This window comes from Rhea pennata, chromosome 15 (genome assembly GCF_028389875.1).
Source record: "Rhea pennata isolate bPtePen1 chromosome 15, bPtePen1.pri, whole genome shotgun sequence".
NCBI classification, from domain to species: domain Eukaryota; kingdom Metazoa; phylum Chordata; class Aves; order Rheiformes; family Rheidae; genus Rhea; species Rhea pennata.
In genome coordinates, this window is record NC_084677.1 from 19112551 (window position 1) to 19129503 (window position 16953).

The window sequence follows — 16953 nt, forward strand, 5'->3', positions numbered from 1 at the left end:
GAGAGAGAGAGAGAATCCACACAGGAAGGTCTCTTTGGTTCACTTCCTTTGCAACATCTGTGTTACTGCTTCAGTACACTCCTGCCAGACTGTATTACATAGTGCACTCTAGAGGTTCTTTTAAGTGTCATGACAGCAGCTGCAAAATGATTTAGGACTGCAGCATGCATGATCAGGAAACAGCTCCTAAAATGTAGCACCCCAGGCAGGAGGCAGAAGAGGAGCAGAGAGGTATGCAAGTGAGAAGAAAACAACTAAAATGGTTTGAAACAGGACAGGAACCAGTACTGGGTCATTGTGATTACAAAACATCCACAGTGGTAATCATCTGCTCCAAACATGCTAAGTACCAACCCAGGGCTTCTAATATTAAAACAAAACAAACAAAATAAAATCCCATACTGAGTTAAAAAAAGTTTTCCTACCAAAAAGTCAAACCTGAAATAAAAGGCCCAGCAGAATATGGCTTACTGAACATCAATTTTGCATACTATTGAAAGTTTATATTAAAAAACTGTTTCTGAAATTCAGTCACAACCAAATAACTAAATTAAGTCTAATGTTTGTAACTGAAAGATTATGAAAATATTTTTGTTCCAACCATGTAAAAAATCCTCAGTAATAGACTGTAATATTTTCTTTTTAAAACTAAAATGGAAGATCAACTCTTAGCAGATTTAAGTGTATTACACACAATATTTTGTGAATTAAGATTTATTGATTTTCATTATATTTGCTTTAAATATGGTTGAAGCTGACTGCAGAAAAGGGATGCTGAAGTTTAAGTTAAAAGTAAACTAATGGTGAAAGAACATCACCTCTGGCTTCCATCAATGCCTCATTTATCATATTTTATTAATAAGTTCCAGGACTATCACATCCAGGGATGTTGGAGGCCTCTCCCAGCAGTGTCCTTAGCTTTATGTCATTTTCCTGTGCCAGAGGTGAGCGTGCTTTCAAAAATACTGCCATTTCCCCAGCACCGTGTCTTTGATTGCATCAACATATTGAGTTGGTACCCAATAGACCCAGTAGTAAGATGCTTCTGTTGGGCCCAGCTGAAATGCCTGCAAAGTTAAAAATGACAACATTTACAAATAGGAAATTGAACAGTTTATACCAGTCAGATTGGACATCCAATTTATCCACTAAGGAAAAAAAAAAAAAAAAAAAAACAAGCAAGTCCATTGCATCTACTGCCTCCTTCAAATACTTTGTGCACACTAAAAACATTTGGCATGCAAGTGAAGAAAATATTCCTCAGAGAAACAAGAACTGTAAAGTACTAAGTAGAATTACAAGCTCTTTCATTTAAGATATCATAGCAGCAATAAGAACTCTTGGCTAGTTTCAAGAACTTAAGAAACTTACTCTGGAAATCAGATTCTGAAGCATAACTCAAAGATAAATCTCTAAAGCAATTACCAGAATGCACAGAACCAAGAAGCCAGAAGGAAACTAAGGTAATGACTTTTTGTTGAGGGGGGGCGGGGAGGGGAAGAATCTTCTCAGAATTTGATATTTAGACAAAGTATTACTCTCTAATTGCATCAGAATAAATAGAAGAGGAGTATTACAGCATGGCAATAATCTCTATCCTTGTTTCAGGATAAGGGTATACTACAGAACAATAGCCTCTTTAGATTATGCTACACAGGTGATCAAAACAAACAAAAAAAAATCAAATATTTGGACAAAGACTAGATCAGCTCCCTCCTGAAGACAACAATTTTAAGATATAGTATTTCTCTTTTCTTCCCTTAAAGAAAGGAAGAGACTTTTGTACAGAAGGAGCTTACTTCAACACTGAAGGTTAGTTCCCACATTTTGTAAACAAAACCTCAGAAGAAACTACAGATGAAAAGACACATTCAAGAACTCCAGCAGAATTAGCACTATTCTCTTCAGAATACTAGTATTTCAGAAACTTAAATGTGGAAAAAAATTATTGCAAAATCAAGCGTCTATTTTTTCAAACCTCCAACACGTTCTGTTGTTTATATAAAGGACATAGAAACTAGGCTTAAACTAGATATAGGAAAGTATCACTAATGCTAAGAAATCAAGCTAACAGTTTCTTGACAAAATGACCTCAATACTGTGTGAGATAAGGCTTTTATTTTGTATTTTTAAAGGAAATGATTGGCAGCAAGCACTATCAAAAAGAATATTAATTCATAGTTATGGTGAAAGGAAGGTAGCTCTCACAAACTAAAGATTTCTGTGCCAAGGTCTTTTGGAGGAATATAATAAAGAAGCATAATAGTTTATATGCTTAAAATTGCACATCACAAAAGGAAAAAACAAAATTAAAAATGAAAGTGGGACTAAAATGGGATACATCTTTTTACAAGAGTTTGGTGTTCCATGTTCACATTGAAAGGTGATGTTTCATTTGAAAGTCTGCCCTACAGTTCCTTTGTTTAAAAGTAAAACACTCCATTTTAGGAAAATATTGTATATTTCTACATGTGTGTGTATATGTGTATATATATATATATATATATATGTATGTATGTATGTATATTTTACTATGATTATATTGTCATAATAAGATGGAGGATATTAAGTGGCAGTAACAATAGCAGAAAACCAGTCAAGAGTTCCACAAAGTAGCAGACATTCATTATACACTACCCCAAATATTTACATCACAGGAGACAACACTGACATTCTAACTCTTTACAATACATGAAGTTTGTTTACTATCAGTCTCAGATTTACTCTAGTTTAAAACCCTCACTTCTTGCAAATACACAGAAATAATTAGATTGATATCATTAAAGTAGAAGGGTTACTTACCATCATGTGATAATCCTCATGTCCTTCAATAGGTTCACTCACCACATTTTTAATAGATCCCATTGGTAACTTTTCCGTTCTCTCTATATTAAAATTGATAAAAGTATTATTTCTGATATACGAGGTAACACTACTTCATGTCAACTTTAAATACCACCTCTATTACTTCCAAGAGGACCTCATGTCAGTAGTCTTTCCTTTTAGGGTGAACTTTGGATATTTGCTGCTTGAAAGTCAGTCTTCCACAACAACTGGTATGTCAGTAATTCAAAGATATCTAAACATGTATCATAGAATTGCTCAGATTTTTACATCTCTGCACCATATTAAGTAGGCTCAATCTACCTGTTTTAGACCTGAGGTGGCAGGGACGGGGGAAAGGGTTTATTTAACATAACTCCGTAAGTAACTCTTCTCTGATCGGCAGGATTACTCACTGTAGTGAAAGTAAATCCAGGTATAAGAATATGCAGGACTGACTATAAAGGAGTAAACTAAGCTTTATGAAGAGGATAAAGGTGAAAAAAACTGAATAAAGATCGGCTAACTCTTTGGAAGTGTAGTCCCAGTTTTATTCTGAGGTAGTGTTCAACTGCCACTATAAAAAGACAGGGAAGAAAGTTGATGAGGAGTAAATAAGGAAAGAAACAAAAAGAGACTGAAAAAATCCCATACAATTACATGATAGACTAATGTCAGCCAGCCAGACGTAACCAACAAAGTACATGGTTCATGGCCGATTTCTTCTCTCTCATTATGTCCTCTCTTCTTACTAAGGACTTAAACCCAAGAACCTTCCTTTCAATTCCAGCTTTCATTGTCAGCCTAAAATTATCTTCTTAGGTACAAGACAGAAAACCACAAACCTTCTACAAAGGAGAAATGGAACACTGAATTCCTTATTTAAGTATGACTTTCTAATTTGTGTGAGCCAAAGGAGAGCACCTACTTATAAAAAGCACATAGGGAAATGAACAATACATAGTTTGTATCTTGTAAATTAGCTTGTGATGCAAAGAACAAATATTCTGCATTTTTGTGCTTCAACCAAGCTCACTCTGAACTTATTCACTAAGTAATGAATTTTACTTTGCACTCATTTTGCATTCAAATCAATTACTCTTCACAAGATCTCAGCAACAGACAAACTTGTATTATCAATGCCTCTGGGAAAACAATATAGGGTATCTAAGAAACATCTAGCTACAGCAAACCTTAGATTACAAGAAAAAGTACAAAATGGTCTGTGAAGCACAGGAAGGGTGGGTGGGAGAGAGACAGTTTCAATCTTCAAGGACCAGCCAGTCAGAAATAGCGTTAACAGGTAGTTGTGTTTATTCCAGTCCATATGTGCCGGCATCTGCCATAAATTTCTCTGAGCAGGAAGGAATTTTTCCTCGTAACAGCCAGCAACTACTAGAGTTGCCTAAAGGTAGTAAGTTGCTGCTAATTTAGGGAAGTAGGGTGACAGGTTATATTAAAGACAGATAATTACACAAAGAATCAAATTTTGTATTTAAGAAACACTAACCCAGAACACTTTAGGAATACTAAACTTGAAACTGCTTTAGAAGGTGGGATGGGAGAATTAATTACTGAAATACTAATCAAGCATTTAGAACACACCATCAATAATGAAAAAACTCAGCCGCCCAGCCTATGAGGAAAAGAAAAAGTACAAGGTCTCCCTCCATCACTTAGCCCAGGAGAAATCTCTGCAATTGGCACTGAAATAGATTTTAAAGCCAAAAAGTCTTCACAATCAAGTTCGTCCTACATATGAAAGGTCAAAAACTTCAGAGATTTCTGCTTACTTTGGAAATAACGCAGCAGCTGGAGGTGCCATCCAAAGCTAATATTACCATCCAATTAGGTTATTTTACTGGGACAGTGAGCAAGCACTTCTATTCTTCTTGCTCATTATTATAATATTGCCCCATCCTGGTCAAATTAAAGGGGCACAGCTTCCTTTGGAGGCAGGGGGATTATCTGAGACGTCCTCAGCAATGCATGTTATCACCACAGCACTTTCAGCTCCTCCTGGCACCACTCAAGACGGTAAACTGATTCCTCTGCACAGCAACACATGTCATAGTTTCTGCAGTTGCACATCACTGAAACAAGACACCCAACTAATTTTGGTTGGAAGGACAGATAATGACAGAAATGCCAGCACTCCTAGCTTTATTCCCAGTTCTAAGATTCCCTTTGGGATCTTAGCCAAGTCATTGAGCCTCTCTATGATGTGGGGATCAAATCAATGTTTATGAAGTGATCTTGAGATACGCTATAAATGCCAAGTATTATAATATACAATTGGGAGCTATGAACAGCAGACTAGAAAGTCATACCAGCAAAACTGAACTCAAGTTTTTCAAGAACAAACATAAAATATCTGATAATGTTCAAATGATCTGACAGAACGACATATGAGAAAAGAATGCAAAATTTAGTTTTGAAGTATTCAAATACTGATATTATTTTCCAAATACAATTTATTCACATCAGAAAATATTTCTAATTTGCAGAAATCACTTAACAGCCTAAATAAGAACTATTCATCTCAGTTTTAGAGTTGCTCACCTTTTGTACCAATCCATAGCTGGTCTTGCTCAAGTTTAAAAGTCAATCTTACTTTCCCCCCCGACTTGTTGTACATGCCAGATAATGGCACTGTTGGCAGGCGCTCCTACAAAAAGGTAGCAGAGAGTCACAGTGAAAAACTAACAGTAAAAACTGTATCCCCAGCTTTTTAAGCATAAGGACTATCCACTGTTTTCTACTAAGATTTCAAGGAAAAACAGAGCCAGCAAAGAAGGCCTCAAACCACAGTAAATTAGCTCTTTTCTGATTTTGACAGTGTACCATATACTTATTCACTTACCTGAACACCTTTAACAGAAGGCATCACATCATCAGGCTTGCCTTTATCCAATACTTTTCTGTGTTGCTACAATATAAAATAGAAATTAGAATTTACACCAATACACCAGAATTCCGCAATTTATTTCTGACTGTACCTTGACCATATACCAGCAACACTGAGACAGTTAAGGACTATTTGCAGTCATTTGTCACACAGAAAATGGTTAATGCTCAAAGTTCACCGAGCACTTTCTATGACAACCTTAAGAAATTATATAAGCTAATAAAATCCCAATGTGACGCAAAGGATAACATCCCTTCAAGAATATATATATGTATTTAAAAAGTCTCACTTCAATATCATACGTGCTGAATCACATAGTTGTCATTTGGCAAGAGAGTTTTAACAGTCAAGTGTTATGTTCAGTGAATGGCAGAAATCCCTTACTTTTGACAGTGCAACATACCATAACACAGCCACAACAGATTAGAGCAGTAGTAACTAAGAAAAACATGCTCACAGTTTTTAAATTTGCTGAGTACCTTTACTCATGATGGGACTTACAGTGAACGTGAACTATGACAGATTATAGAAAAACAAAAGTATGTTTCATAAAGGTTATACAGCAATGATGAACATTTTAACTTTTAATCATATTTATTTTGAGGAAGGTGTGGGGCTGACAATACCTTGAGCTGAAAATCCTTTATCAGCCCACAACATTGCAGCACAGCCACAAGAAAAACTGCTACTGCATTGCACTCCCTATTAGGGGGCAACACTTCTAAGATGTGAAAGAAGTATTCAGCATTCATTTTCCCCCCAGTGCTAGGGCAGCTGAAGAAATTCCTCCTTGGGTATCCACTTTGAAGGCAATTTTAGAGGTCAAACTATTTTTTTTGGCAACAAAGATTAGTTAGCTTTTAAATGCAGCTAACCTATATTGTACACGAACTAGTAACTATGAAATATTTTCATTACTCTCCATTTCTTGTCTTAAATGCTAGAACATACCCGGTACCAGCACAACAGACACCTTGCGAAGCCACAGCTTCTACTGGGCTAAATAATGTTTTCTACTGTTTTAAGTTCTCTACAGAGAGCCCTTCCTCTAACACTTTACTACGTAAAAAAAATAGCCCATGTTACATAGGACCAGAACTCAAAGGTAACAGAAGGATATTACAACAGAACCACATAAATCCTATAATTCCCCCATACCAGGAATTATTGAGACAACAATAACCTTTTGTCTGCAAAGGGGCTCCTTTTTATTTTCTTCAGCCTTGACCTCCTGTTGAGCAGCTTCTTTAGGTGTGTTTACTGCTAAAACATCATTGATAGTAGATCCAACAACCATTATCTTTGCACCATTCGTCACTTTGATTTCTCGTAACGTTTTCTCCTCTGGTAGAAGTCCCTTGAACATAACTTTCTGCATAGCAGGTGGAAGGCCTAAGAGGCAAGAATAAAGATTACGGGCAGGCCTCCCAGCCGCAGAGCGCGTTTCGGCGAGAGGAGCGGCTGCGGCTGGAGGCAGCGCAGCACAGACCTGTGAGCGAGTGGATCTTCTGCTTCAGGTCGGCCCCGGTGCTGTCCAGGCGGAACTTCACGTCGTACTTGTTCTTGTTCCAGATGACCTTTAGCTCCACCAGCTCCTTCCCGCTCTCCGAGTCGCTGCCGTTGCTGACAGACGCCTGCGAGAGGTCGGGCCGCTCCTCCGCCTCCGGAGGCCGCCCCGCCGCCGCGCCGCCCTCCCCGCCGCCGCCGCAGCCCAGCGGTAGCTCCTCCGCCTCCATGCCCGGCTCCTCGGCACCTGGGGGCGAGCGCACAGGGAGACCCCAGCCGCCGGGCGGCCCCGAGCCCCGGCCCCGCCGCGCCGCCCCGGCCCAGACCCGCCGCGGCCGCCCGCCTCGCCCCGCCGCCGCCCGCGCCTACCATCGGCGGAGGGAGACGCGGCGGCGGCCATGATGATTGTGTACAATCTGCCGCGGGGCAGAGTGGGAAACGCCCGCCGCCAAGCGTTGGCCCACCCCGGCCCCCGTAGCCCGCCCCATTTGACCCCTCCCAGCCGCCATAGGCCGCCAGAGCGCGCTGCGCGAGGGCCGCCCCGCGCCCGGCCCTCCGCCCCGAAGCTAATGGAGGCGCTACCGGAGCCCCCTGAGCCGCCCCGTCAGGTGCAGAGGCCCTGCCCGGTGCGGGTTGCTGCGCAAGGCGGAGCCAGCGCGGCCCCGCCCCCGGCGAGGGGCCTGGCGACCACCCCGCCCCCCGGCACGCTCGGCCGCGGCCCCTTTACGGGGCGCCCCGCCCCCCGGTGGCCCCGCCCCCCGGTGGCCCCGCCCCCCGAGTGCCCCCGAGTGCCCCGCCCCCCGAGTGCCCCGCCCCTCGCGCGCGGCGATTGGCTGGCGGCGGAAGCAGGATGGCGCGGGCGCTGCGCGCCGCGGGGCTGCGGCCGCGCGTGCGGTTCGGGCCCAGCCCCACAGGTAAGGGGCGCGGCGCGGCCCGGCCCGGCCCGGCCCGGCCCGGCGGCCCCCGCGCGCTTCGGCCGCGCCCGGCGCCCCGCGCTGCCCGGGCGGAGCCGCCTCCCGGCGCCGCCGCAGCGCCCTGCCCCGCAGCCTGCCCCGTGCGGGGCCCGCAGGGGAGGCCTGGCTGCCCCAGCGGCTCCGGGCTCTGCCCTTCCTCAGCGCTTCGGCTGCTAAAATAGGAGCTGACTGCGATTTTGGCAATGATTTGGATCCAATTTGTGATGGATCCTACGACTCTAGTGCTCTGAGCGTTGGCTAAAGCTCTTGCCTTGGCCCCTCTCTAAAGTACATGTTCTCACTACTAATTTGTGAAGGGAGCTGTGTTTCTGCTAGTAATTTTGAAAGTTAGACTCACCTTGTCAGTATGGAAATAATTCTTTAGCATCTGCAGTGTCTTATGAAAGACTGTGAAAATGGCATTTGCAAGTATATGCTACTTCATAAGCGATTTCCAGATTATTTCGGGGAATAAATACACTTTTGGAAGGCAGTTACCAGTGCTTTAGTTCCGTACCAAAGGTAGGGCCTTAATGGCCCACAATGCAAGTAAGTGTTTCATTGCAACATCCCTCCTAACCTACTCAGTATTTATTGTCAATTTGCATTACAGGTAGTATTGCCCTTTCAACTCATATTTGAAAATCCCTTTATTGCGCTTTATTTGTTATGCTCTGCTCTGATTTCTGTATGGTAACAGGTTTTCTACATTTGGGTGGCCTTCGGACTGCTTTGTACAATTATATTTTTGCCAAAAAACACCAAGGGACTTTCATATTGAGAGTGGAGGATACAGATCAAAATCGAGTGGTGCCTGGCGCTGCAGAAGGAATAGAAGATATGCTAGACTGGGCAGGTAATTTACTAAGCGATGTATTTCATTTTTTACTTACTGAAAGATTCTACTCTTTTTAGAGACCAACTACCAAAATGCAGACTACTTTGCCTGATAGCAAGCTATGCAGTGTTTCAAATAGGTAATGACATAGTTGGTAATGTAGTGATGATGTAGTTGTTGTTATGGCCGAGTATTAGGAGGGTCCTGTTGGAAGAGTATTTTATAAAAGAAATTACTAGTTAGGTTTCTTTTGGCTGCTTTGCCTGACAAACAGAATGGTGCAATTTTATGACAGTAGAACAAGATGCAGCTCTAGCAAAGATTGTGCATGAGAGGCTTAATGAAAAGTTCAGAAGCTGGAATTCACAGATTTCAGTGTAAGCTGATAAAAATTGTTTGTGTACAGATTATTTCTTAAAAGGAATCTGGAGGTATCAGTTCTCATTTTGAATTCTTTGCTTCTTTTTTGAGAGTTTAAGACCTAAAAGTGAGAGTGATTTTAGAATATAGATTTATTGTAAACTTAGAGCCAGATTCCACAAATGTTTCTATTATTGGATTGAGAAACTTAAGACAACTTTGCTGATGAATAGTAATTTTGGTGTATGTAAAATAATTGGCTAACATCTCAGCTGCATTTCTGTAGTATTAGTGTCACTTCCTATAGTAAGGATGTACACTACTTTGTATGTGTACACCTGAGTGCTTTTTGCTCTACGTAATGCATATGCCTCACTCAACTGTTTGCTAGGATGTTTGGATGTTTGCTAGAACTGTTTTTCTCTACACAGGGCTTAATACTCCGTACTGTAAACTCTAATGTTGTAGACCGGAGTTTTATCTTCTGAATATAGGAGAATCTGAGTCCTGTGTTGTATAGATGCAGTTAGCTGGTGGTTCTGGAACAGAAACCGTGTTGGAATGTTCTCTAGACTCTTGCCGTTTAAACTTTATTTAATGTACTCTGACTGTGCATTTCACTCTGCCTGAGGGCTTTCTAAATCCCATCACACTGATATTTCAGGTATTCCACCTGATGAGAGTCCTCGCCGGGGTGGTTCTTTTGGACCCTACCAACAGTCACACAGACTTGACCTTTATAAGAGAGCCAGTGAAGTGCTTTTGGAAAATGGCACAGCTTATCGCTGCTTTTGCACCCCTCAGCGTCTGGAATTGCTGAAGAAGGAGGCTTTGCGGAACCAACAAACCCCACGGTAGGAATTTCTTTTCAGCTGGGTGGTGGCCTCTGCCACATGTTTCTTCATTAATTTTTGTAAACATGAAGCACAATTGGATTGTAGTATCACTGCCCTTAAAGGCAGTGAATGCCGGAAGAGAAAAGCAGCACAACAGTTTAGCTCATATTTGTACTTTCACTTCAGGGTAATATCCAAAGCTAAAGTCCAAGGAATGAGTGATCAGCTTGATGGGTGCTTCTCCCTGTTTTTGCAATGGATAATAAGTATAACTGGTGAATATTCACAGTCTTGCTGTATAGGAGGAGGAGAAGACAGCAAAACCTTTACATGTTTAGGGGAGTGACCTACAAAGGTAAAATGATTTGACTGGACACATAGTGGGCAGATTTAGGATTTAAGCTACAGTTTAAGAATCAGTTTAGAGTTCATATGTGTGTTTTGGTCATGTAAAAAGGGTTGGAGGGGATTGGCCAATATAGAACTGAGATGTTCCTTCTCCCATCTCAAGGTATGATAACCGATGTCGGCACCTGACATCCAAAGAAGTGGCTGAGAAACTCTCGCAAGGCTTTGACTGGGTAGTCCGCTTCCGACTCGAGAAAGGTGTGGAGCCCTTCCAGGACCTGATCTATGGCTGGAGCAAGCATGAAGTGGCTGATGTGGAAGGCGATCCAGTGATTCTGAAGGGAGACGGCTTCCCCACTTACCACCTGGCAAATGTGGTGGATGACCATTACATGGGAATCAGCCATGTTCTGCGTGGAACTGAGTGGCTTACTTCAACGTCCAAGCACCTCCTTCTCTACAGAGCCTTTGGCTGGGATCCTCCTCAGTTTGGTCACCTCCCGCTGCTTCTGAACAAAGATGGTGGTAAACTGTCCAAAAGGCAGGGGGACATTTTTCTGGAACGTTTTGCTACGGATGGCTACTTGCCAGAGGCTCTGCTGGACATTATAACTCACTGTGGCTCTGGATTTGCAGGTAATGAGAACAAGTTTGGTATCTGGTAGGATACTACTTGATGCTGTTCTGGAGGAAAGGGTTAGATTTATTTTAGTAACTTGGATAGTACTTGAAGGGATCAGAGAATGGATGTCAAGCAGCCAATCTGAGCGTGCTTCTGTCACAGAAAAGCCACCAGTGCTTCTGTGGAACTCCTGGGTGGTGCACTGGAATGGTGAGAAACTTTTTGTTTCTGTGCAGCCATTTAAACTGAGTATGCTGCCTAGTGGATTTCCACCTGGGACAACATTCATCTGAAGGTGAAGAGGCTGTAGGTAGGCAGCTCCCGGCAAATTGTTGGGGAAATTTCTGTTCTGTGGTGAATAATTGAAATATCACGTGTTAAATCTTCCACACTGCTTGTTTAACCTGAAAGACTGTAAGGAGTTAATTACTCCTTTTGTTGCTCTCGCTCGGTAGGGATCATAAATTAACTTGTATTTCAGGAACTATGCTTGGGAGTTAAACCTTTTCTGAGCAGTGAGGCTTCCTGGCGGTGATGTTGCTTCTGTTGGGCTGGATGATGCAAGAAGTGTTTCACTGAGGAGTGTGATAGCGTCAACCAGAATGTTCCAGTTTCCAGTTCCTCACCAGTAGTTAGCAGAGCCTGTTCTTGTGTAGAGGGGTAGCTTCCTGTGTATGCCTGCTCTGAGTTCTTTCCTATTCACCTGCGTATGTCCCTGGTTCCTATTAGTGCTGTGAAAAGTAACCCTCCTATGTCACTTCTTCCTTTGGTGTGCAGTAGCAGCAGTATTGAGCTTGAGGCTTATAACAAAAAGCAGTGACACTAGTTCTGTGCAGAAGAATGAATGCATGTTATGTCCTTGTTGGATTGTTTTGCAGAGAATCAGATGGGGAGGACTTTGGAGGAGCTGATCTTGCAGTTTGAAGTAGGCAGAATTACTACCCATTCTGCCTTACTAGATCTTGAAAAACTCCCAGAATTCAACAGGTATTAATATCAGTGGTAACTTTAAAACTTAGTAATCTATAGATCAGTGAGAATTTCCTACTAGTGCTTGGCTTTGTCTAGTGGTACAGTTTATCTGATCCCACTGCTTGATTCTCCAACTGTGGCTTTTTTGCTTTGCTACATGTAGTTCCTGCTTGTGCCTTTCCTTGATTGTCTCTCCTCCTGCATTATGCTAGGTTGCTGGTGTTGGGTATGCTGTGGCAACCTAGGCAGATAGTATGTAACTAGGAGAATGCAAGATCTTAAGTTTAGATGCAAAATAGCATCTGAAAACAGGCAACACTTCCAGCAGATACTTCTAGAAATACATGTATGTATTACTAGGATGTTGTGCAGCTAAGAATGCTGTGTCTTTCGATGTGGTGTATTAGAGCTTAAGACTTTGTTTTCGAATGGCTCTCCCAGGTTTAATGTTGCTTTTCTAACAATTATACAGAACTAAGTGGTAAATGTTGTGAGACTGAGATGATTAGATTCAGTCAGTCTAACCCAAAGAAGTCCAAAAGCAATTTTCTTCTTTGTTCCAGGGTTCACCTCACCCGCCATATCGAGAATGAAGAGCTACGACAGAAGTTAATTAGAGAGCTGCAGTTGCTGGTGGAGCGTGTCTATGGGGATCAACACGTGGATAAAGAGGTTCTAGAAAAGGATTATGTGGAGCGAATTCTTCTACTGAGAAAAGTATGAAAAGTGATAACATTGTGTTACCATCTTAGGGAGGACTGGAACATGGGGAACAAAGATTTTGTGGGATTCATTGATGAAGACTCATCTGGTTTATGGACATTGCTTTGATCTGAGCTCTGAAGCTCTGCAGCCTGCAAATAGCAAAGGGCTGTTGTAAACAGCAAATGGCTGTCACTGGCAGTTCAGGTGATTATGTGCATGTTTACTGCCAAAATATGATGGTATAGTTGGCTCACCTGCAGGAATGGGTATTGTGAATATCTTGGGTTCTTTGCAGAGTTGTAAGCTCATCTGTACTTTTCTACGCTAGGAGAGAGCTCCCTTGTAGATGAGTCTTGAAAACTTCTAAGATTGTGTCCCATGATTTCTCTGAGTGACCTAGTGCTGTGCTATCCTCCTAGTGAGGAAGGTTTCCCTCATGTCTAGTCTAAACCTCCCAAGCTGCAACTTGTAGCCATTGCTTGCGTTTTACCGTCTACTGTTACCCGGAAGAGTTTGTTTCCATTGTCTTTGTAACTCTCATTCAAGCCAATGTAGGCTATGAGATTTCTCCCTTAGCATCATTTGTCAGACTAAAGAAGCCCAGGTTCTTCCACCTTTTTCCCCAGTCACGTGGTACCAGGTATCTCTATTGGAAATGATCTGCAGCTTCTTAGCATCCCTCTTGGTTTGGGGGACCCAAAAGGTGTGGTCCCCCACTACTGCTGCTCAAGTGTGTCTGTGTGGGCAGGGGACAGTAACTTCCCTTAATCTTTTGGCTGTGCTCCTCATCTTGTAGTCGAGGATATGGCTTGCCCATGGTGGAAGGGTTGATCACTGAGGGGACACGTTGAACAAAGTGACTGCTCTTTGGCATTTGTGGACTGGTTAGCATAAGGCACTTCTCCTTTGCTGCTGTCTCATGCTTTGAAAGCAAAGCGAAAGCAACCTCTTTCCAGAAGAGGATGTAGTTTAGTGTTAGACTAGTGTGGATTGTGAATTCAGAATCCTGATCTAAGGCAAGTGGCAGAGTGCAGGCTGTAAAGGGGATAGAAGATACTGTGGCTCTTCCCACAGCCAGGAAAGAGGGTGAGCTCAGCTGTTTCCCAATGTGCCCCTGGGATGCTGCTATATTGTCTGGGGAATTTCTCTTGAAGAATAAAGCATCCTTTATAAGGACAGGAAAAGACCCTGTCAGTTCCAACATGAAGATTGTACTATGGCAGCTAAGTCTGGGGTAAACATGTGACTTCCTACTCGTCGCATGAGAACTAGCAGATGAATGTGGCAAGCCACTTCCCAGGGACTAACTCTGAGTCAGCTTGCATGTGGCTCTACAGTACTGGCACAGCAGCCCTTTGGGCTTTTTTCCTATCCCTGTTCACACCAGTTAGTTGTGGGTGTGAAAAAACTAAGCAGACTAAATATCAGTATTTGCATTTCTTCTGAACACATACAAAGTACAAAGCAGTGCTGTGTTTGAACTCCCTTTTAACTGTCTGTAAAGTTCAGACAGATTTAGTTTCCTTCTTTTTTCCCCTGCAGCTTAAACCTCAGTCTTAACAGCTTTACTTTCTTTCTACAGGGTCACATAAGCCTCCTGAAGAACTTGGTGTCATGTGATTATTCTTACTTATGGGTTAGACCCTCTGTGTCCCGAGAGCAGCTACGAATTATTTCTGCAGAAGTGGATGAAATAGGAAAACTAGTCACAGAGTAAGTGTCTTCTTCCAGCTCTGTCCCTGCCCACCCACCTGTTCACTCCAGAGTTTTACAGCTTGGCTGCTATACTGATATTGGACATGTTTGTAATTTTTATTTTGCTTTACTTTGGAATGTGGTGTAGTTAACAATTGGTGAGAAATTCTGTGAATTTTTAATTGAAAGGTTGCTTGCCAGCATCACCAACACAACTGTGAGCAGAAGCAGTGCCATGACATAGAATAGGAACGAAGGGCAGGAAAGCATACCCTGAACTGTTTCCATTGCCAGAATATTTTGCAAAATTGGTCTGAAGTCTTGGTCTGGTAGTCTTCTAAGACATTTGCTTTCTTGCATTCAGCATTTTCATTGGGATAACTCCTGGAATTTCTACGTGAGAATCATCTGCACTATATGTCACCAGATTGTCAGGTTATCTTCTTTCCTTAAGGCTCATGACAAAGCAGGCAGCTGTTTTGACTGTGGAGGAATTGAACAAAGAGCTGAAAAGTCTCTCTAGTTTGCTTCTGGAGGCTAAGTACAGCAGCATGATGAAGCTCCTTCGCCTGGCACTCAGTGGAAAGCAGGTAAAAATGAATAAAAGTTCTGAGACTGGGACTTCCTGGTCTTTTAGCAGCCATCCTCTCTGTGGTTGCAGATTAGTATTTGGTCTGGACATCTTGCAAGAGCTGACATCAGTTGCTGTTATGGATGAATGTACTGATACAAAGAAATTCTGAGAGTTTTAGAAAGGCAGAAGTTACCAAAGCATGTATATGCAGCCACAAATGTGAAGTTAGAAACCCCACTGGATCAGCTGTAGAGAGTGTTGGCAAGGTTGTAGGCTTTAGACAAAACTGAGTTCTTGTGTGCAGTGCAATGTGCTTCTGTGTTTTTACAAGCTTCAAAAACAAGTTTTATGAAACAAATTCTTAAAAACTTAACTCTGGCTTATGCTCTAGTATCAATCCTTTTGGTTCAGTTTGACCCATACTGAGCATTTTGCTTCAGAGGGGAAGAAAAGAATTTGAATCTTGTCTTTAAACCGCTAGTAAGAATCCTACTCTTGATCTAACAGCAATCTGATAGCTAATCACTTTGTCATTTCCTGTATGATGATGCATGAATGTGTGCTGAAAAGTGTAAGTTTCCATTTGTACAATGACTTCTTGTATGTTTTCAGCATGGACCAAGCGTTGCTGAAATGATGGTGACTTTGGGACCCACAGAAGTGTGTGAAAGGATGCACAAAGCACTATCTAGCTAATAAGAGGCAGAAATGACACAAGCAGCCATCCCTGGGTTCCGATGATGCAGGCCCCACATGTCATTGTCCTAGAGCTGTATGTTGTCACAGTATGATTGTCTTTGGTCAGATGATTTGGGCTTTCGACCGGGAAGGTCTCAGCATGACATTTCCAGATCTGTATCTGTCTACACTTAAGCATAAGCCGGTTCATACAGGGGGGGACTGAATACAGATTTAGGTCCGTACTTAGGCTTTCATCCTGTGGAAATAGCCTGGTTTTCAGATTGGGATAAAGCAACTTTTATCTGCATTTTGTATTCAGATCCAAAGCGTGTGGGCAGGAAACAAAGTTATTTTTGATACTGGCATGGTTTATCTCAAGCAGTCGGTCTCTTTTTGGAGGGGTCTTAGCAACCAGGGACCTACAGCCACAGCTGACAGGTCCCCAACAAGTGGCAGAAGGAGAGGCTTCAGGGGTGAAGAGCTAATGCCCTCTTAACCACTGCACAGTACCCTGCCAGCCTCACTGAGCGAGATGCTCAGTGAGAAGGTCTGCGAACAGGAGGGCCCTTGGCTGCTTATCCCCATGAACTGCATTTATCATGTGTAGTTCAGCTAAAAATATCCCCAACAATAGGTTTCTTTTTTCCTTTTTTGGATGAATGGTGATGGAGCTCTGCTTTTTATTTAATTCTTTCCCTATGTGTGTCCCTCTGCAGTTACAGAGGAGGAAAAAACGCAAGGATGTTTTACAACGACGTTCAGTATCGCTAGTCTGTAACTCCGTGCTGTAATAAAACCTGTGGGCTTTTTGCCTGTTGTTTGGTACGCAGGAAGCTGTCTGGGGCTCTGAAGTCTTACCTGCTTTTCCCCAGAAACTGTTTTCCAGAAACGGGCGTGCATGTGTGCCTGTGCCCTTGTGAGCAGCGTGTTTGCAAATGAATTTAATAGTCACTGTACAAAATAAATGTATTTAGAAGTACGTGTATAAATATATAAAAACATCTGTAAGTATACATGTAGCATACGTACACACGTATGTGTACCGTGTGGAGTTCGCGCTCAGGTGCCGGAGGAGCGGCGCGGGCGGGGGGCGGCGCTGCCCTCGGCCCCTCCCGGGGCGGCCCCGGCCCTG

At 42.6% G+C, this 16953-nt stretch overlaps 2 protein-coding genes across 4 annotated transcripts; one reads left to right on the top strand and one right to left on the bottom strand.

The window, feature by feature from the left end:
• Nucleotides 1-825: 825 nt before the first annotated feature.
• On the bottom strand, nucleotides 826-7900 carry UBFD1 (ubiquitin family domain containing 1). 3 transcript variants are annotated; one of them, XM_062588129.1, is made up of 7 exons: nucleotides 7820-7900; nucleotides 7221-7484; nucleotides 6915-7123; nucleotides 5687-5752; nucleotides 5386-5491; nucleotides 2803-2885; nucleotides 826-1067 (listed from the first exon to the last, which is right to left on the bottom strand). In XM_062588129.1, exons 2-7 carry the CDS (start codon nucleotides 7465-7467, stop codon nucleotides 957-959), a joined length of 822 nt encoding a protein of 273 aa, XP_062444113.1. In that variant the 5' UTR covers nucleotides 7468-7484; nucleotides 7820-7900; the 3' UTR covers nucleotides 826-956. The 3 variants fall into 3 exon arrangements, with proteins under 3 accessions (XP_062444113.1, XP_062444112.1, XP_062444114.1); XM_062588128.1 differs by lacking the exon at nucleotides 7820-7900 and adding an exon at nucleotides 7607-7691; XM_062588130.1 differs by lacking the exons at nucleotides 826-1067; nucleotides 2803-2885; nucleotides 7820-7900 and adding exons at nucleotides 4418-4916; nucleotides 7607-7692.
• Nucleotides 7901-8087: 187 nt separating this feature from the next.
• On the top strand, nucleotides 8088-16770 carry EARS2 (glutamyl-tRNA synthetase 2, mitochondrial). The gene is made up of 9 exons (XM_062588263.1): nucleotides 8088-8151; nucleotides 8891-9046; nucleotides 10053-10242; nucleotides 10736-11208; nucleotides 12073-12181; nucleotides 12730-12883; nucleotides 14454-14584; nucleotides 15021-15156; nucleotides 15753-16770. The coding sequence occupies exons 1-9, from the start codon at nucleotides 8088-8090 to the stop codon at nucleotides 15834-15836; spliced, it is 1497 nt and encodes a 498-aa protein (XP_062444247.1). The 3' UTR covers nucleotides 15837-16770.
• The last annotated feature ends 183 nt before the right edge of the window (nucleotides 16771-16953 follow it).